This window comes from Stegodyphus dumicola, chromosome 10 (genome assembly GCF_044657685.1).
Source record: "Stegodyphus dumicola isolate Sdum_Otavi_A_Nest chromosome 10, ASM4465768v1".
NCBI lineage: Eukaryota > Metazoa > Arthropoda > Arachnida > Araneae > Eresidae > Stegodyphus > Stegodyphus dumicola.
In genome coordinates, this window is record NC_140777.1 from 109,418,151 (window position 1) to 109,439,826 (window position 21,676).

The 21,676-nt window shown below is 31.5% G+C and overlaps 1 protein-coding gene across 4 annotated transcripts in view; it reads right to left on the reverse strand.

The window, feature by feature from the left end:
• Positions 1–21,676, reverse strand: part of LOC118189750 (protein turtle-like) — a 766,067-nt gene that overhangs the window by 159,951 nt on the left and 584,440 nt on the right. For all 4 annotated transcript variants that reach the window (XM_085825382.1, XM_085825381.1, XM_085825380.1 and 1 more), the window contains exon 7: positions 9,734–10,021. In XM_085825382.1, the coding sequence (XP_085681508.1) occupies positions 9,734–10,021 (288 nt within the window). The remainder of the gene's footprint in view (positions 1–9,733; positions 10,022–21,676) is intronic.

The window sequence follows — 21,676 nt, forward strand, 5'->3', positions numbered from 1 at the left end:
CTATTTGGAATACGACATCTATCCGACGTTACCTCAGACTACGAGAATCACATTGCCCACTAACATTGACGACACCATGCTGACTTTGTAGCAAGCTGTAATCTACACCTGTACTGTATTTGACAGTCGTCTATACTTAATGACTCCAAAGAAGAGCCTGGTACCGACAATGCGTAGTGTACAATATATGGTGACTTTGTAGTCCATTCTTAGGCTAAGAAGCTTCATCCCGATAATGCAATTTTCTTATCAGAATATAAAAGAAGCTTAAAAAAGCCTCTGGAACATTACTCTTAACTATAGAAACTACAAAGTAATATAGGAAGATTCAGTGCCAAGCATAAGATCCATACAAGGGATTAATTCTCCAAGCAATCTGATTTTGATTTAAGAGAGCCATAGGCAAAAAAGGGCTTGTTTACAAGAATACGTAAGATCGACTGGATTAATAATAAGCAATAATGAAATCGAATTCTAAACGATATTGATTTTTCACTCCAAAATATCTAAAAAGTATCTTTTCCACCAAAATATCCGAAAATATTCAAGATGCAGCATCAAAGACATAAGAAGATAATAGACAATCTTTTTCTGTAACAGATCCAAGATATCATGTGATAAACGTTCTGAAGAAAATATGACGAAATTGGAGAATTTTTCTTCAAATGCTGACATGAGGTATGCCGTAAGAGTATTACTTATATTTATTTGCATTAAATCAGTGGAATTTTACTGACATTTTAAAGGACAATTTTTGTGTCTTTTAATGGTATCAAAGTAATCCTGGAAAACGTGATCACATTAAACGGGACCTACTGTAATATTAAATGGGCCACTGGCGTGAAATTCATATTAAGCAACAGAAATAGTGTTCTCGGATGCTACGTCCGATATGCTACATATTCTCTTCGAAACAAAATATGTCTCTCCGATTCAATGTATTAAATCTTTCCTTCTAAGTTTCCTCACAGATAAATTATTATATAGTGATTTTTGCCAACACTTAATCATACCTTTTCCTTCAAAATTAGATTATTGGTGAGAAGGACAAGAATAGACGATCCAAAGAATGTTGTACGCAAGTCTTAATTATCTGTTTCATAAAAATGAATGAATCAGTCCCGACAAGAACCGAAGACAGATTGTCTTCCAGAGCAGTCATCGTCCATTCCGCACGACACATCACTCCGTTCGTCGATGACATATTAGTCTTTCACCGCCCTATCCTATTGCTCTTCTTTTTGCGTAAGTTATCACGCCGATGATGAATGTTTCTTCAACAGCGGTAAAGGACTTCAGAGAGATGACTTTCCAAGTTAGAAAATAATTACGTAACTTTTTCAGTTATTGTACGTAATAGAAAGAGTTAATGTAAGCACATTTTGGAAATTTTTAATTATTAAGAATTTCTTGGATTTTTATATTCTATTAAAATTATATAATCAGCTTATTTGGAAAGTATACCAGTAGCTTCAAAAATAAAAGAAAGAAAATCTGAAAGGAATAATTAAGGATTTTTATGATACTGCTGAACATCGCAAGTTACCAATCTGTTCTTGAATTCACTCCTGTTAACACATTTTTTTTTGCTATTTTATCTTTATTATCAAGCATCGCTTTCTTCTCATTTACGCCTCATAAAGCCGAAGAGTAGAACCGCAAAATATTTAAAAATGGTATTTCTAGAATTCTCGATAGAGTGTTAGGGTTTCGATAGAGTGCTGTTGTCGTTTGAAAAGTAGCCGCTCTTAGCGGCCAGCAGCCTAAAAATTTATGACTACAAAGAAAAACGTATATAATGTTTTAAATGAGTCCCATTAGTGTCATTTCAAAGAATATAAAAGGAAAATATCTATCTACCTGAGATTTCAAAAAACTACCCATATTCCTTACATGAAGCCTCTTCACTCTGCATAATGCCAGGACAACCGGGTAGCGTAGGTAGTAGTAAATAATAAATTTAAGTTTATATCCGCATTTCTTTTCAAATTTTAAACTAAAAACATGTAATAAATAAATTATAATTAATCAGAAAATAGATATTTTATAGAAATGAAATGTTTACTTAGCAAATCACACTAAACTTAGCTAGCTATCCATCATAAGAATGCTTAACAGAAATAAACTGTTCGTTACAACAAAGGCACTAATTAATAAAACATGTCCCGTTGTAAGTTATTTCAACCGTTAAGGTTTTATATTGTATCAGATTACATCGTTCATGTTATATTATAAAAGGCGAAGACAAAACATGTGCTTGGCGAGAGCACACTCAGTTAATTCACAAAGTTTATACGAATAGTTAACACGCAGAAATACTAACTCAGTGCTTGAAAAAACTGAAAAATATCAAAATGTTTAATTATATTTTCTTTTGAAGCTTGAGAATGACAATGATTCATAAAGCAATTTGAAACGGATTCCTGGATTTTAAAACTTCTATTTTTGAAAATAGGTAAATGCTATTTTTATACGTTTAAAACGGTGAATTTTAAGATTCCAGTAATACAATTGTAGGATGCTATAAGCCTTATTATTAGGATCTAATGTTACGATTTGCATTCTGCGAGCTTTTTTGATACTAGCCTTACGATATTATGAGATGAATGAGCTTTAATGCCTGAGTTGCCTAAGTTAGTTATTGCTTATCGTATATATTACTTATTGTTATTGTGATTATTATTTTCAGCTTAAATGTCTTCTTGTTGAAAGTTTGAGTTATGTTGTAAAATAACCAATAAAATAATGGATCCACTTTTGTTTAATTTTCACTTAATATTGTTGCGTGCGTACGGGTTCGTAATAAATTGAATGCACAAGTCCGATGAAAAGTGAATAAAATTTATTATTATCACAACAAATAAAACAAAAATGCTGAAATTTCCTCGGAGATATTCGTACAACATCGCAATATCTCACAGTAGTTATCTTTTAAACTACTAACTGTTAAGGTTGTACACTCTGTTAAGGTTCAACAGAACGTAATTCAAAACAGAGAAAGCTAATCCGACTTCACCGTGAATTTGCTACAGTTAGCAGCAAGAACTAAGTACACAACTATTGAATTGAGATGTTTTCCTCTAGATTTTATAAGCTTTTTAAATGCACGAGAACATTCTCTCATTTTCTCGACTTTTCTGGATAGCAAGAGTACAATTACGATATATCTATTTATTAACATGTTAAATGCGCGTGCTCCTGTATTTCAATTTTTCCGGCCCAGATTTCGCTTTAAATAAGTCACGTGTTGCATTGCACGGGAATATAAAACAATTTTAATTACAAATTCTACTAAAAATAGCTAAATAAATTCAAAAACCGTAATAGTATTATCTAATCTTCGTTTAATCTTATCTCAAGCCGCTAAATGTATATACAATTTTAAAGTTGGATTTATTCTCTATTTAATTCTCCCATTCTCGTCCCGATGCAGTTCACACCATAGCGAGTTCCACGCCTTCGCTTATTCGATACCATTGGTTAGAGAATTTGGAACTTTCTAGTGTTGCTATAAAATGATAAATGAGAAATGTTTTAATATTTGCTAGATAACAACGATGAAAGATCTAATGCACTAATACTCTTTTAATAATGAAGAATGAAAATTTTGAACAATATGCATTGTTAGATTTAATAATTAACTACTTAGACAAAGCCTAGGAGAAACAGTTCAATAGCTTCAATTTGTAAAACAGTTTAACTATTAAACGGAAATAAAGGCTTCAAATTTCTGTGATTCCAAAACAAACATACTTGAAATTTAAAAGTTTCATTATTATAATTAATCAAAATGTTATTATTAAAATAATTATAAAATGTTAAGCAATGTGGATCCGTTTTAATAATTAATCCTTATTCGTGTTAGATAACTTGGTATGTAAAAATTTTAATATAATTTTCGCTTCATGAAACAAACCCATCCACTGTTTGGGAGTCTTATTATTTATTATATGCAGTTTTATCACATGCACTACGTATTAATTATTATTTATGTTCGAATATGTAATAATAATGTGGGAAATAACTTTCTCAAATATACTCAAAGTTAAAATTGCATTTGAATTATTAAGCAAAATAATGTGTTATGTTTGTCACATGTTAACGATAAAAAGTGTCTATTAAATTTATATTGTATCTGCGTATATTATAAGAAATTGTAGCATTGAAGAGTCTAAGTGAATAAATAAATGAAAGAATATTTTTAATTAAATATTTCTTTAATTGTTTAAGCTATAAATCCTTAAGTCAGAAATGTAACCGAAAAATGCAATTTTACTAGATAAATGGGGATAAACCGATTTTTTTTTTAATTTTTTTTATTAGAAGATAAAATTATATATAAACGGATTTAAAATGTTACATATATCTAAAATATTTTCTCGACAACACCAAATTAAATATCTAAAACTGAAAGTAACAGTTAGCAATTTAAAGCTAAATAAGTAATTATTTATTTTAATATTTATATTTAGAAATGTAACTCTTCTAACTAAATGCATTTAATCGAATGCACTTTTCAACGAAATTACATTCAGCTTAAAGAGATAAAAGCTTTTATATGTATTTCATTTAAATTTCAATTATAAATTTATTGTTTTAATAATTAAAGAGCAATTACTTTCTACCACGTTACTTCAATTTCTACCAACGATTTAAAATAAAACTAAACTGTTTAAAACTTGTTTCCCGGAACAAATCACTGACAACGGATGTAAATATTTTTTTCAGTTTTATACCAATGTGCGAGGCCTTTCGCATCCCAAAATACTGAAATTAATAAGCCATTCATTTTTTTAATTTAAATTCTTCTGTTTTATTAACGTTATTAGACTTTCTATACTCCCTGGAAACATTTCTTGGACTTCCTGCTTAAGGAGGCATGGTAATTAAATTTGTTTGAAAAGTTATTATAATTTCCGAAATTATTGTTCTGTAATGGCAATTAAATTGATTAATAACGCTTCGTTCTAAGAACAATTAATCACAGGCAAATGATTTGTTGAAAACTTAACATAACTTCAATTATAGATGGAATTTTTTTATCGAATTTTAAACATGATGTTCTACGTATTACACAAATAAAAGTAAAGACATTCCTTACTACCTATCGTTGCCAATCGAAGCGAACTAAATCCTCTTTCAAAAAGTCATTTGTGAATAAAGCACTGGAGTGTAAAGTGACAAGTTGAGGTTAATTTTTTTATCCGCCCTTCTTGGAGTAATTTTTTTTTTTCTACCTTGCACTTTACATGCATCCATTATGGTTTTTGGCATCTATGATAAAAATGACTTCGTAAACGAAGCGCTGTCCATTAATTAGTTTACGCTTCATAGCAAAAGCTGCGCAGTGTTGGCTTAAAAAAGGGAAGAAAAACAATAACAATAAATCACGAACGCTATCAGTTAGTCAAAGTTGAGGTGGGTTGCTATTTGACAAATTGACATTTACTTCATTAAAGTAAAGGGCTCTTGAAGAGGTTTTTACTTGTACATAAATGATTCTTAATTATCTGAAATTTTTCATTCACTCATGTATATTTTTTTTTCAATTCTTTCGTCCAATTTGCGGCACTAAGAGTCTTTTTAATTGTTTTTAACCGATAGCGGAATCATTGACTGCTTTTCTATTTTGACACGCGTTTTTATACATGAGAATTAAACTGTCATCGTACGATAAAAACGGAAACTCAATTTCGAAACATAAATTTAAGGTCTTACTAAGAAACAAAACATCACCTAATGCAGTTAAATACTGAGTTTGATCTAATTATGGAACTATCGAGACCATAATGTTAAGAATTTAGGAAAACTTGTTATCAATAGCTTTGTAGCTTAGTTAATGCACAAGGCTACAATGCAGAAATTAGTGAAATTATTTTGGACTCCGAAAGATAACCGAAACAAGTTGTTTTAAAACATTCTATTCCTTCACTGTATAGGACTTATTTACTGTGATTCTTATCACACCAAATTAGAACCTCACATCTATTTTACGTTAGCTTATATAGGATATATTTTGATAGCACCCACTGCACTACTACCGTTATATTTTTTCTCTTTATGTCATAATATATTCCAAAATTGGTGAAGAGCAAAGTATTTATTGTAACTGCATATTCGTAACAATGCATTTGTTGAAACGATTATTGCGCTTACCCAGTAGACAATCGGGGTTTTTATTGCATTGGTAGAGCTCCGTATTCTAACCGTCTTCGCTGCAGGAGACTGCTATTCACGAACCGCCTTCCTAACTGTCATTTATCCGGGCCGGTATAGTGAGACCAGTCTCATTAAACGTCGGTTCGAATATTTCATACTCTCTCCGAAAAATTCACAGATAGATTTCCTTTCTGACATATAATCATAACTGGGTTAAAACAGGGAATGCAGTTCTCGGGTGTCAAAGGATCGGTTGTGCAAGAGGATTCAGCGGATTCGTCCGAGACGTGGAAGGAGAGGGAGGGGTTCTTGCTGCAGGACAATGATCCTGTTCACACGACTGCAGTTTGCGTTGCAGTCTGTAGTGGCTTTAAACCACCTTCCATATTCACCGACTTATCTCGAAAGGATTTTTAATCTCGAAATTCAAGCTACACGCGATGGGTCAGCACTGTGGCTACGTAACCGACATTCAACGCACAGTCACAAGCAAGTTAAAGAACATCCCAAACAACGGCCTTTTCTGACAGTTTTCCGTATGAACGTTCTGTGCGTTTTACGCAAATGCAGTGGGACTAGGCAAAACATATTGAGCATTAAAACCTTCATCTTACGTTTTCTATAGTCTTCATTAATCTAACCTCGGAAGATTTTAGACAAAGAGTGTATGTTATTGAGTAATATTTTTTTTGACTTCTTAGTGGAAAACATTTGTTGAATTCATAATTTTGTTACATATAGTATGCGAAGGAAAATTTCACATATGTTATTTACATGTTTCCAAATGTCAAAAATAGTTTATTAACTTTCTCATCAATTTTATTCCTCTAAAAACTTAATTTAATAACCATTTTTTTTCATTATTAAACTGTGCAACTAGTAATTTGACGAAATGGCTGTGTACCACTACCGAAACCATCACTGTTTCTTAAACAAGAATTCGATAAGTTTATATGAAAAAAGACCTCGTTTTCGAGGAAACGAAACATATTCATCGATATTTTCCACTACAGTCTGCATAGCAGTGCTTGTCATTTAATTTATTAATATAATTAATCAATCTCAGTGTTGCAAAGCTGTGGTATTTATTGTGAAGAAAAGCCTCACGCTTGCATTTATACATCTGACATTTATGAATAGATACTGCGCATTTATTTAAATGAAACAAAAGAACTTTATGGTAGACGTTATATGAATATTTCATCCCACTTTGATTATTGTAAACACTAGGCAGCTCACGTATGCAAATTACAACTGCTTTCAATAACAGACTGTTACTTCAATAAAAGACTGCTCGCTTGTTCATACTGCAATTGTTTCCAGTACCACATTGTTCATGTACTCAGAGTGATTGCTTTCAATGTTAACAAAATTCGAAACGATATTAACTAATCAGCTTATTAATTTTATAACAAACTAATATAATATTTGACTGGTTAGGCTTCTTTAATTTAGTAAGACTAAATTTCAGGTATTACTTAGTAAACAATTATAGCATTCTTCTGTGCGTTCATTCATTGTATACGTAATAAATTCAGCTGGCAAATGAAAGATCTGGACTTTTAATTTGGATCTGGACGAATTTTAAGGAACAAATACCTGATTCTTCATGTTTTCTTTTCGAAAACTAACTGTATCATCATCAGTATTCGACCACTGTATATTCCAAATGGCAATCTGAATATTTCAATTTCCAACGTAAACCACGGGAGCACACAAGGAGAATGCAATAATTCTTACAATTTGAAATTTTTTCTACAAGTGTTAGTGACTTTTAGACAAAAAAGTGCATATTTGCTTTTTACCTTTGCTGTTTACCTTTAAATTACATCACAAAATTGTTCCTTGAAGTCTAACTCACATACATAAAAATAAAAAAAATAAGAAAATAAATTTAAACATTTATTCAGTTAAAGAAAATATGTTGCGAAGTGATACAATTAGCAATATTTCATTATTATATCAAGATATGGAATAATGGCAAGGCAGAGGGCCACATAAAGAAAATGGATCCTTTAAGTTAAATATCTGAAACTCTTTTATGAGGGTGCCAAAAATTTCAAGTTTATTTACTGCTGTAAAAAAAGAAATCGACACTGTAAAATTTAAATGAATAACAGAGATATGGCATCAGAGAATTTTAAAACAAACCATATACATTTCATATATGTCTTAAAATTAAAAACCGAATCCTTGCCCGGATATGGTTCAAACATGAAACATTCCTCGTTTGTGAGGATTTAGACTTACCAACAGGATACGAAAGGGATATCTGTCTCCATATCACTGTACATAGCTACTTGGTATAATTAATCCGTGTTTAGTTCATTTAGCCGTGACGGGATTTGCTACTGACATTCATTCCCTTCTAAAGATACCGATACTCTTGTTTATACCAAGTATCGAGTCACTTTTAAACATATAAATACCAAGTCTTATAAAGTATCGAGTCACTTTTAAACATCTAAATTAGAACTGCAATTTATATACATATTTCTGTCTTTTAAGTGTTACAAGTATATATTCAATGAATGGATTTAATTCGTTTAAAAATGATAGGTTGATTGATTAGCTAATATATTAGAAAGATACCTTTATTGCTTAATGTTAATGAATATGCATATAAAAAGGGCTAAACATTCGAATAACATAATTAATTGCATACAATCTACAGAGCACATGGTGTCTTTTAAAGAAAATAAATAAACTTGATACTATTCCAAAACTTTACAATAATGATTTTAGTTGTCAAAATTATTTACTATAAAGATTTTATTTGTCAGAAGTTGTACAAACTTCATTTTGAGCATAATTTCAGATTTCCCTATTGATTATTTAAGTGAGGATGAAACCATTCAGAACCGTAACAGGAAAATGTTTTAAGATAAATAAAAGTTTTCAGAATTCTATATTAAAGGAAAGGAAAAAATTGCGATATAATTATCTCAAAGAATTTAGATTGCTAGTTTGTGATAATAAGAAATAGTTCGCTATTATTTAATCTCTGACGTTATGAAAATTAGTGATTAATTTACATTATTAATCTTTTCCCCTTTCATTTACTTTTTGCAATACTATTAGAATTGTGCAAAACTATTGTATACTACTAGAATTTACTTTTAATTTATTTTTTCAGTTAATTAGAAAGTGATACAATTAATTTATTACGCTGTTAATAATTTGAAATTTATTTGCTGTTTATTTACTTTATATATATATATATATGTATGTGAAATGCCAGGTAAATACACGACAAAACACTTATTCCTTTGACAGAATAAATAATTAATAGTTGAAAAATTATTAGCGGCTTTTCATTATTGATAATATACATTATTCAGCACTTACTATTAAAAGAAAACGATGCACAATATTTTTATCTAAAATGTCTTAAATATTCATAATAATTGCTAATAGTTCTAATAATGAATGAACTAAAACAATTGATCATGTTCCGTTCACTTGTCATTGATTACTTTGGAAAATAACTCATGTAGAAATTCGTCTCTTTGATATTATTTTGATATGCATTCTAATTTACGCCACTCGCATTAATATAATTAAAAAGAATTACCTTCAGGAATTACATTAGCCATGCAAGGAATTCTTTGCACACCAGCATCGTTCTTTCCCCAGCACATGATGGTCCCGTAATCACCGAGGTAACGGGGAGAATAATACAGGACGTTGAATGTCTTCGGGTGACGCCTTTTTAGGTCCACAGTGCCTCTAATAGTGTTGTTGAGTGTCCATTGGAATGCTGTTGGTTTGGGTTCAGATTCGACGTCACATGTGATGTTAACTAGTTCTCCTTGTACAACACTGAATGTTGTGGTATCAGGATATCGGCATACGGGAGAATCTGAGGAAAATATAAAATAACAATTTAAATATAATGTAATAAGTTAGATTTTGAAAGCACCTATTCTAAATTACTATAAATTTAATGTTATTATATTTTGAACTGTATACATGAACACAATGTATGAAATCTCCATTTAGCATAAAAAATCCATCTTTATGTGTTTTCTAAAATTGGAGTTAGTAAAATGAAAACAATGTGTAGTACATATTCAGATTACTAAAATGCATTCAGTTCATAAATAAAGTATGAATAAAGGCAAATCCATTATTTAAACATCAAGTTCATTAACAATTATGATGTAGTTTGCAGTATTTAAAATATTTTCTGTGTTTTCATTGACTCCCAGATATTTTTTTTTTTTTTTTATCTTGAACGAAAACGAGACATTTCATTTAAATCCTTTCACAACAAAGTAGAAAATAATATTTCTTGTAATGCACTTTTCTGAATTTAAATATAAGATATTTTAATACACTTTAATGAGAAAATTCACAGTGTATTCACAATTAATATTTATTTGAAGGTGTATTATTATGGGAAAACATACTGATGATGCACTTGCAAATTTGATTTTATGCAAAATTCAAGTCGTTTTTAATGTGTTTTAAATATCTGTCACGTTTGCTGTATCGCTTAATTTTGATGTATCACGTCACTATTTATAATATGAAAATATTCTTTCCACCCTCATTCTGAAATAATATACTGATGTAATTTAAGAAAGAAGGAAGTTTAGAAGATCTGAAATTTTGTAAAATCACTGACGTTCACTAGTGATACTATGTCATATGATGACTAAAGAACTTCTTAACACTACTAGTCTATTTGGATTTTACGCAGAAATTTGAACTTATTCTAAACTAATGGATTCTAGCTAGACTCAGAGGTATTCAGGACTCTTAAGACAAGAAAAAATGGATCGATCAAAAATATTTAACGCTAACATGCTGTTTTAAAGGTCTGAAGACATACAAAAACGTAAAATGGTTTCAATTTCTGCAGCAAGTGCAAGTGAGAGCATGTAAACTCAACAAAAGTTCTTGGAAGTACAATTATAGTCATTTCAGTCACTAAAATCGCTAAAATTTTCGTTAACAGTTCTTGAACAGGAAGTAAAATATTGAGTGAATCCTTGAAGTGAACTTGAAATCTTAACCTTTTGAGGATAATCGAGAAGTTTCGTCGATGTAACACTGACTGCAAATTACGAAAGCTTTTCTTCTAAAACAGCAACGTAAATATTTCCGCTGATAATAATAAAACGTTAAAATTTTTAAATGTTTTAAAGATTAAATCGTTCTCGTTTCTCAATAGTAGGCTTATTTGAACTTTATTAAAAGAAATGTTACTGCAACCCCATTGCTATAATCTAAATCTTTGAAAATATTAATATTTTTTTTGCATTGTTCTTTTATTTTTTAAGATATTTTTATAAAATCCTAATAATGAACGATATTAATTATATTAAATGATGGGTTGTCTTACAAAATTTTCTATCTTTAGCTGATAATATCTTTCACTATAGAAAATGTTAAATTATCAAACTTCCCGTGCAGACTTTAAACCGAGTGTGATACATTCCAAAAATTGATCAACGAATGGATTTCTCAACAAAATAAGAATTGCTGCGTTTCTAGCCTTCTTTTTACTCTGCTAGACTCGTAATTATTTTTTCAGATGTACAACATTTCCGTTCACTCATATGGAAATGTATTTTCATCGCCACTTAACTTCAGCAACAAATGTAAAATATTGGCATACGTCGTGGTATTTTCTTGGCCTAGCTATTTTTCTATTTAGTGACGCTTTGATTTCTAGCACTCTGAAGTGCATTATTATAGTAGAAAAAACATATCTTATTTCGGAGAAAGAAGGAGAGCATATAACCAAAGAAGGCATATATATTGAATGCTTCAGACATGGGCATATTTCAGAAATACCCTTTCGTTGTTTACCAAAAAAAAAAAAAAAAAAAAAAAAAAAAAAAACTGAAGACCACATCTACTTTCTGTAGATCAATATATGTAAAACGACAGTATATCCTTCACAGCGGACAAAGGCCGCCTTCTGTTATTCAAGAGTTCCACACGTAGATCGTCTTTAGAGTAGATTCCTATCAGAGAAATATAGATGGCTGCAGTGGGTGGATTATAAAATATAATAATATTCTTTTCTATGTGAAACCCGGTTTGCTTTGCCAACCAAATGCAGACGCATAGCGGATCTGAAAAACCTCAGAAGGGAATTATCCAAAGAATTTTACGTATGTCTTCAGAAATGGCTCCATCAAAGCCTAGGATTACAAAAACTGTGATGCAAATGCAAAAGCAGATAAAAAGCGAGATTTGTTAAAGAGATAGTAAGAATATTACTATTATTTTATTTTAGGCAATTAAAATTGTTAGTTTCTGTTTTCTGTTCGATAGTATGTGATTCTTAGATAGTCCAGCGAAGTTTAGAGTTACATAAAATGGTTAAAATTACTAAATGGGTAGATTTCAATAGGTCTTGTTCGCAAAATGGGATGTACTAAACATTTCAGGCACTACCTCGTTTTCCTATATAAAATTTCACTTTTAAGCAATTTCTCCTAAGAAATTTTCTGTGATTAGTGTTCTTTTCTAAATCTCAGTCGTCTTTTTTTTTTTCATAATTAACAAAACACCATGTTACTTCAAGATCTCGGAAAAGTCTAACGCTTCAAGATGTTTAGGATTTCGAATGGAATTTAGGAACAGACAGAGAAACCTTTAAATATACGTCGTGCCTGACAACGTGCCTTAACTTCCTTCTTTCTCAGCCTTTGATTGTTTAAATCATAAATGTTTCTAGATATTCTGAAATCGGAAACTTCCAAATTTAATCGTATTATTAATACTTTCTGAGACAAAACAAAAAACATTTACGGCAGTAGACTATAAGGTATTTTTCCCATCTTCTTGGCATGCCTTCGTTGTGGGGTGGTCCGCACGCTGGGTGCGTATTCCAAAGGCCCGTTCGATTCCCGGCGAAGGCGTTGCATATTTTTCATCTTTCCTGCTTCCAAAAAGTACTTAATGTCTCTACAGTGGAGCCTGAACTAAAAGGGTGTTTGATGATGATTCTACACGCCCGGGATTTGGCGACTAGGTTCCCTAAAAACCCCAGTCGCCCTTTAAAAGGGGGAGTATATAAGGTATTTCTCTCACGTTCTTGGCATGCCTTCGTGGTGTGGTGGTCTACACCCTGGAAGCGTATTCCAGGAGCCCGTGGTTCGATTCCCGGCGAAGGCGTTGCATATTTTTCATTATGCCTGCTTCCGAAAAATACCTAATGTCTCTACAAGACAATGAGCAGACACTGCTTTTACTATTACCAGTGACTTATGAGTGAAATGCTTTGTAGGTATAAAAACACAAAATGAGCAATAAATATCCCAACTAATGCCTATGGTATAATTAGTTGATATTTTCACTTATCTGTATACCTTAAAATTTTATATGATACGAACTGGACCGAAAAACCCTGTATAATTTAATTTTAATATCTACTTTTTTTTTTTTTTTTGTTATTATTACATAAAGGAACGTGCAAAACTAAATAAATGCACTTAATACCACGTATAAGAAATAATAAATGCATTTAAGGTAAGGACAATTACGATTAGTAATATTAATTAATATATATCAGAAAGTATTGAATAATTATTACTAAATATTTACTTAGTTTACCGTATTTTCCCCTTATTGTTACTACTTTTATTGTAAGAAATTTGAGAAGGAAAATTATAAAAATAATTTAATTTTCGAATGACGCGGTTACAGTAAGAGAATAAGAAATAAAATATTTGTGAATAAACTACCAATAATTATTACAACATTATTTATTTAGAAGAAGCCTACCTTCCACTAAGAAATGCATTGTAATATTAATCATATAATATCCTAATAGGATATCTTCATTTCTACCTCCCTGAAACTAGAATTGCACCCGATCTTAATGCTGTCCATTGCTATTCCCTAGGCCTCAAATCATTTAATGATGCTGAAACTGCTGCTTGTGTCGACTTCTTAGCTTACAAGTCGTCTCCATTATCATCTTTGTCATCGTCTTCATTACCATTCAGCCTGTCTTGCTTCTTGCAATGATCTTCAGAACTATCCATATCATAAGATATCTCCGTTTCTTGGGGCTTAAAACTATTGCTGCTTCATTAATCACAGCCCATGTACTCAAAATACATGAGAAATAAATACGTTAGCTTGTTCAAAACAAGCATTACGTGGACGAATTGATTTTAAAATTTGCTGCTTCATTAATCACAGCCCATGTACTCAAAATACATGAGAAATAAATACGTTAGCTTGTTCAAAACAAGCATTACGTGGACGAATTGATTTTAAAATTTAGAGGAGCCCGCTTCTGTAAAGTCTTGAAAAAAAAAAAAAAAAAAAAAAAAAACTGAAAGTTACAGGAATATAAAAAAAATCAAGAACTAGAGCTAAATTGCTATAGGCAAAATTATGCGGAAGTACTCGAGCAAATACGGTATTTGAATTATTTATAATCATCATTTAGCTCCTTTTTAATTGTTTAAAATGTACAGCATATCTAACTAGTCTTATCGTATTACAAAAGTTTCCTATATAATAATCAAACTTCTCAAAGCCGCCCACAAATTATAATACTTAGTGACGCCGTCCGAAGAACCCGAGTTCTAATCTTAGAGAAGGCATGGTTGTTTGTAAATGCAAGATCTGTGTGCAGCATTGGAACAGAAAATTATATAGCGAGCCGAAAATCCTGTCAAATGGTTTGGTACTAGGAGACGAGGTGTGGGAGACCCTCGCACCCGTCCACCGGGTGCCGTTCTTCAAAAATAGGACAGAACAGAGAAAAGTTGTACTGCCACTTATACAGTAGTAATATTTACAGCAGTAGAGAAGACAGATTGTTCGTCTTAATTCATCCAATCCTATTTGTAAATAAAGGCTCAGCTCTGCTTACATATTATTTTGAAACCGTGTAGAGACATTAGGAATTTTTTGGAAGCAGGAGACTCGAAAAATCAGCAACGCCTTCAGCAATCGAACCATGGACCTCTAGAATACTCGTCCAGCGCGCAGCCACCACACCACGAAGGCATACTAAGAAGGTGGGAGAAATACCTTATAACCGTACCATGCCCAAATTCTATTTTTAGCTTTTAATCCATTAATTTGTTCTTTATTCTTATCAACCTGAGTTTATCTTGGCTGCTACCATTTTTTTTTTAAATTTTGTTTATGAAAACCTCGTTCCGAATGAGAGTTTTCATTTAGATAATGAAATATGATCAATAATACTAGTACTTTTATTCACCTTAGGTAAAATTACCTAAACTGAAATTTTTCTCTCAAAGAATGTTTCAATAAAAATAAATTAATTATAATATCGAGATATAAATTTCAGTAGGATTAAACCACAAAAATTCAATTTAAAAATGTTTTTCAAAGAATAATTTAAAAAGCGCAATTTACAAGGTATACTAAAGGGCAATAATCTTCAAAGTTTGTAGACTAAGTGGGTTTTCTATAGCTGTTATTGATTTTGGAATCCCTAAATTATAATTTTTAAGAACAGCAAACCCATACCACACTAAAAAAAGCAGATGTTCAAAAATACTGAAAATATATAAATATACTGAAAAAACATAAAAAATACTGAAATTAAAAAATACTGAATTACAATGTTAAAAAATACTGAAATTGGTCGGGCGCTTTATTCAATAGCCATTAGTCTTTCGCTATTGCAAGTGCCGGAAGTGGTGACCATTTCATACAGAAGCACCCAACAGGTGGCCAACGTAGCCTCCTATGAAAGGACGGACAGTTACAACTATGCCATCTCCGTATTTTTAAGCTCGTACCCATTGCTACGACAGTCAGGGTCACTAACTCTATACCGGTTGAGGGGCCATTCCGAATAGTGAAAAAAAAAAAAAAAAAACTGCAGTTCTTGGCAGAAATGCGAGATGAATGGAAGGAATATCCGGTCTAAAATTACAAAAACACTGGTCTTATTTGTTGTTAACTTGACAATCAAAAGCCTGTTATTAAAGATATAACAAATTTCAAAAACAGATGTATTTCAGACATAAAAGCCGAATTTTATACAATATACATATTATTTTATACCCATACATATTCCAGACATAATTCTTAGGCTTTAAACATATGAAAGTAAATAATCTTATTACGAAAACACGTCGATCATGAAAGTTCGTGGTGATACCGCCAAACTTACGTCAATTAATTCCGGTAGAAATTAAAACGAATAAATCATTCTAAATTTATTTAGATAATCAACAGCTACAAAAATTAAATCTCCTATCACAATTTTTAACATTGCATCACTATTATTTATCCTTCTTTAAATATCGAGCTAGCCGCATATCGAGCTCATTTAACGATTACTTTTTTTGAACCATGATCTGGCAACTTAGAAAATTGCTGTTCACTAGAAGGTAGTCATACATTTTAATCATTTCGTCTAAAGTAGAAGGGGAAATAGTTAAATAGAAATGAACTTGCATCTTTCTTTACAAAAACTAATCTTACTTATCAAGAATAATCATATTTGCATAAAAATACTTTGAAGAACTCATAATTGTGCTGTGAAGTCACACTTAACCATTATCAGTGCTAAATCACCTGTTGGGCCATAACGTTCTACTTGTGACTTATAATGGCTTTATAAATTTCTCATTTCTTTAATTATTTGAAGGGGGTATTGAAAAAATATTCCGGTTATTTGAATGTCGGATTATTAGGCTTTTATTATATGTAGCTTTAAGAATAAATTTTAATTTTAACATAAACTTCTAATTTAAAAAGTAAAGTCGCTGAGAACTGATAGTTCGACCCGGGGCTCGATTCCAGGCGAACAAGCTGGCTGCATAGGCGTTTTCTATTAGAAAAACGTTGCTATGAGCTAGTTTGTGTGAAACGTGTTGACGAGCTAGTTTCCCTTAGATGTCTTATAGGAAGAGGCAACCCTTCTGTTAAGGAGACAGCCGTAGCATACTTTGTCATAATAAAATTAAACCAAATCAACTGCAAACTCACCACTCTAATTTGAAAACCAGTCTACTTTACCATTAAACGAACTTAAATTTTAAAATAAATGAAGCAAGAAATAAAAAAATAAGTGACGGAACAGATAAATTTATGTTTTTATTATTTATGAGAGCAACAGGAAACTATTTCAAGTTACTCGAAGTTATTAAGCTTCTTTTTGAAAGCAATTAGCAAATTTTTAAATAAATGTGTAATGTTTTGGGCTGCAGATTCATTCATTTTTAAGGAAAAAATATGACATCATTTATATTTCGTTTTAGCATTATTGTATTTCATACGTACATATGTATTCGGATATTTTTCTGAAGACTCATTTATTTATTTATTTATTCCAGTGTGACAAATGAGGAAAATACTAATACCAACGTTAATTAATTTTAAATTTAAAGTTTTTATGTGGAAGCTAGAAATTTCGATTTTATTCAATCAAAATGATTAAAAAATATTTTAAAATATTTTATTCCTGAAAACGCCAAGAAAAATAATTAATTACGAAGCGAATTAAAAATAAATTTTTAGGAAAGGCTTTTGCTAATCCTTCAAATTATTTTCTAATTTTCAGCGATGAAACAAAAATTTCATTTTCGGGTTTGAAGAAGAAATCTTGTTAATGATCTTTTAATGTTTTCCAAAATGTATGCTGTTCTCAAGTGGAGTAATTTAATATTCTTAAATTATTCTTTAAGGCCAATTTAATGCTACTAAAAACATACTTCGAACGCCTCTTCAAGCTATTTTCTTAGACCTTACACTGTAATTTTCTCTAAGGAATTCTTAGGAAAAGATTCTTTCTCTGACGTCTCGTCATGAGCTTACGTCATATCTGGGTCATTCTTTTGTGAGTGAAAAATAAATGTCTAGCAGAGCGTGCAAGAGAAAAGTCGGAAAAATGACTTATCTCTGCAAGCCCACTGATGTTGCACATTCGCGAACCTCTTTCACCGTAACTGCAGAGTGAGCGAAGTACCATTTCTGGGAGCGTCGTCAGTCCGGTCTGCCTGAGCTTTTATGCAACTGTCAAGGCTCGTATTCGGTCTCACCGAAATAGTTCATTCTCTGTGTATGGAAATAACAGAGTCACCTCATGAATTCCTATCTTTGCGTGAATGGTTCTTTTCATCTACGCTGTATTCGTGCGCTTTGATTTGTTTGTTGTTAAATCCATGTCTTACTCTTGACAGGTATCACTGGAAGTTGTAAAATTCTTTTTTGCTTACCTATTTATTATGCATATGCATGAGTAAGTTCTTGCTGTTGTAAGCAATTTTGCTTTCGATTTTGTGACTGATTTCTATATTTCATGCGCAGGAATGCAGCCAAAGAATTCTTTATGGAAACAAAGCAAGAACGAAAGCTCAAAAATAAATTGTGATTGTTGCATAACTGCAAATGTCTTTGCAAAGAATTCTAACATTATATGATCGATTTTCAGTTATTTGATATATTATATGAATTTTGGGTCTAATTGTAATCTAGGTAATACCAATCTGAGTTTAAAAAATGCCGAATAATTACAAAGGAAGTTGCTAAGGCAGCAATGATCAGGATATTATTCATACTTTTGCAAATTTAGTTTTGAAAGTTTAAGTAAAGAGCCTTTTCCTTCAGCTGCAAAATTTATTTAAATATTCGAACCTAGTCCTGCATATTTATAAATAGAGCACAGATTATTATTCCCTTAGCTCCCCCATAAAGTAAAACCAGTTAAGCATATCGCTAAGCTTTTATTTATTTCATTTATTTTTATTCAAATTGAGAGACAGAAGAAGTTGCGTTGATAAATTTTTATACTTAATATGATCAGGTTATTATGCTTTACGTAATTTTTATTTCTAATTTTTTGCCTCTTTCACAGCTTATTTTAGATTATCAAAGACAATCAGATTATTATTAACAACAGAATAATGTAATTTTTTAATGTAGCTTTAAATATATATCTGGGTCATTTACCTAACATATTTGTATTAGCACGAAAGAGAGCAAATAGAACATAAAAATGATGTAAAATGTTAAGCTTTCCCTGCAGTTTTGTATAAATGTCATAAGAATATTGAATCAAAATATTAGAAAATAAAAAAAAAAAAAAAAAAAATGTAAAACGCACAATGAGAAAGTTAAAAAACATGTGCTAACGTAAAATATTGAAAACAAATTTAAGGACAACTTCCCTGTTCCTCGTAATTTAGTAGCTTGAAACGGGTATTATCCATCGCTGAGGTGCAAAGCAGATATCCACCTTCCTAAAAAGAATGGAAATTGACCAATATCTCTGAGAATATACATACATAAGCCTCGGTACACAAAATGACTTCTCTAAGACGATTATCTTCCCTGAAGATAGAAACTATATGAAACTGTGGTTAGTCCTGTTGAAAAGAGTTTATCTTGTAAATATCTGTTTCGCAATTTCTTATCGAAAATTTGTTTAGCTATTCCAAAATAACCTATTGACTCTACGTATGACATTCTCGTTGTTATCTCTTTTATAATATCACTAACCGACTGGTTAATATTACGAAATGGTTATTATGCACAATTTCCTTAATTGTCCGCAGCTCAGCTTTGCTCTCTATCGCGTGTGCTTAGTGGTTTCAGTGTTTCAAACACAAATATGGAAGGCGTTTCATGAAATCTTCCAGGAGATTATCCCTCCACTTAGACAGATAGTTTTCAAGGTACTCTACTCAAATTAAATAACTAACTAATTTGTTACTTTAACTAATTATTCTCCCATGTAGTTTCAGTTATTAAGTTTAAAGAGCCTCTAATGTTCCTTGATATACCTATAATTAGGAAAATGAACACTGGTAATCTCATTAGATAACTAGTAAAAGGGGCAAAATTCCCAGTACCAATTGCACATTTTCTTTTCAAGTGCTTATGTTTCTTACTTGACTTATGGCTGCATTTCATTAGAATTTAGTTACCTAATTATGTTTAAATAATTTACCATGTATAAACTCTGAATACTGCTATTGCTCATCCTGATGCCCATACGTATAGCCACCAGAACAAACTCATGACTTTCCTGAGTCGGAGGACAAAGGACCTTTAGTTAGCCAAAATCGTGGGCACTTAGTTTATTATTGAATGACATTATCAATTTCAACCTGAATTTTTATTAGAAATTTCGGCGTGTACATTATAGAACCCAAACCACGCATAATTGATTTTTTGTTCGAAACTTACCGTTTTTGTTCAGTTAGCTTTCTTTATTATTACTTGAAATATTTTCAAAACTTGAAAGCAAATATTGATAAGAGAATAAACCGAAAACACGTGACTTCAAAATGTCACAAAAGTTAAAATATCATTGACCCAACGTCTAATCAAGGAACAATTGAAAATTCTAAATATAAATATAAGAATTTATTTATGTGAAACGAATTAAACTTTGACTTCCAGTTTTAATTCAATGAAAGATAAACAATTTTGACAGTTCCTATAACTTGGTAACATGTAAACAACATATTTTACAAAAATCTTTCCGAAAATTGTGTTTAAATGATACGAACAAAAAATATTGACGATCGCATGAACAAAGAGTCTTAGTTATTTTAAATAGTTAAAGATCTTCCTTCGAGTAATATATGAATCCGCATCGGATAAGACTTTTCCTCCCTCCCCTGAGAGCCCTGGGTACGATACGAATTACGGATAAATCCGCGTTCGTATAATCACCCATCTTATCACCTGCATGTCAAGCCACCCAACCGGTATAATTGTTAATGATACTGATTTCCGTACCAATGAACCTCGATTTGAATCACGGAGAATGTATGGATGTTTGTAAGCGTATAGTATCTGCGCGGAAAGGGGACACTCTAAACACACGACGAGACAAAAGTCCTCTCGATAGTTTGGTAGTAAGGAAAGAGGGGTAGAGTTGGTAATAAAGAAAGTGGGGAGAGAGATCCCACTCCTTCAAAATTCGGGCGGAAGTTTAATAGTTAGCAAATTCCGGCAATATCTAATATTCGCACGGAAATGCACAAGTGCGGCCTTGCTTCAATCTGTACCTGTGCTTTTCAGCCCCAGCAGCAGGTTTTAGAAAGTTTTCACAATTCCACGGATTTCAGGTGCCCTTACGCCGCAAACATAATGCACATTTACAAAGTGCCGTTCAACATCGGGATTCGAATAGGACCGAAATCTATGGCGCAAATGAACCCTAAATAAGAGCAGCTGCGGTACTTCTTTTATGGAGCTGTAAAACTTCTTAACATTGTATTTTAGTAACATGTAAACCTTTAAAAATGCCAGCAGCTTGAAACTTTAATTGAAAGCAAAAAAAAAAAAAAAAAAAAAAAAAACACTACATATCAAACATTGTTATCAAAATTAGAAATGATCACCCAGGTCATGCTTTCATTTCGTTGATTCGATATTGGGGATTTTAGTTAATCACGAATTGCAGTGCAACGGGAAGTGACAGCCGTTAGTTGTGCTCCGAAATAAGCTCTAACTTACAACGGGCTTAACATAGTGAAATGATTTTATAAACGGCTCAGACACGATCATATTTTCTGAATGACTTCTGAAAAGAATGCTTGCT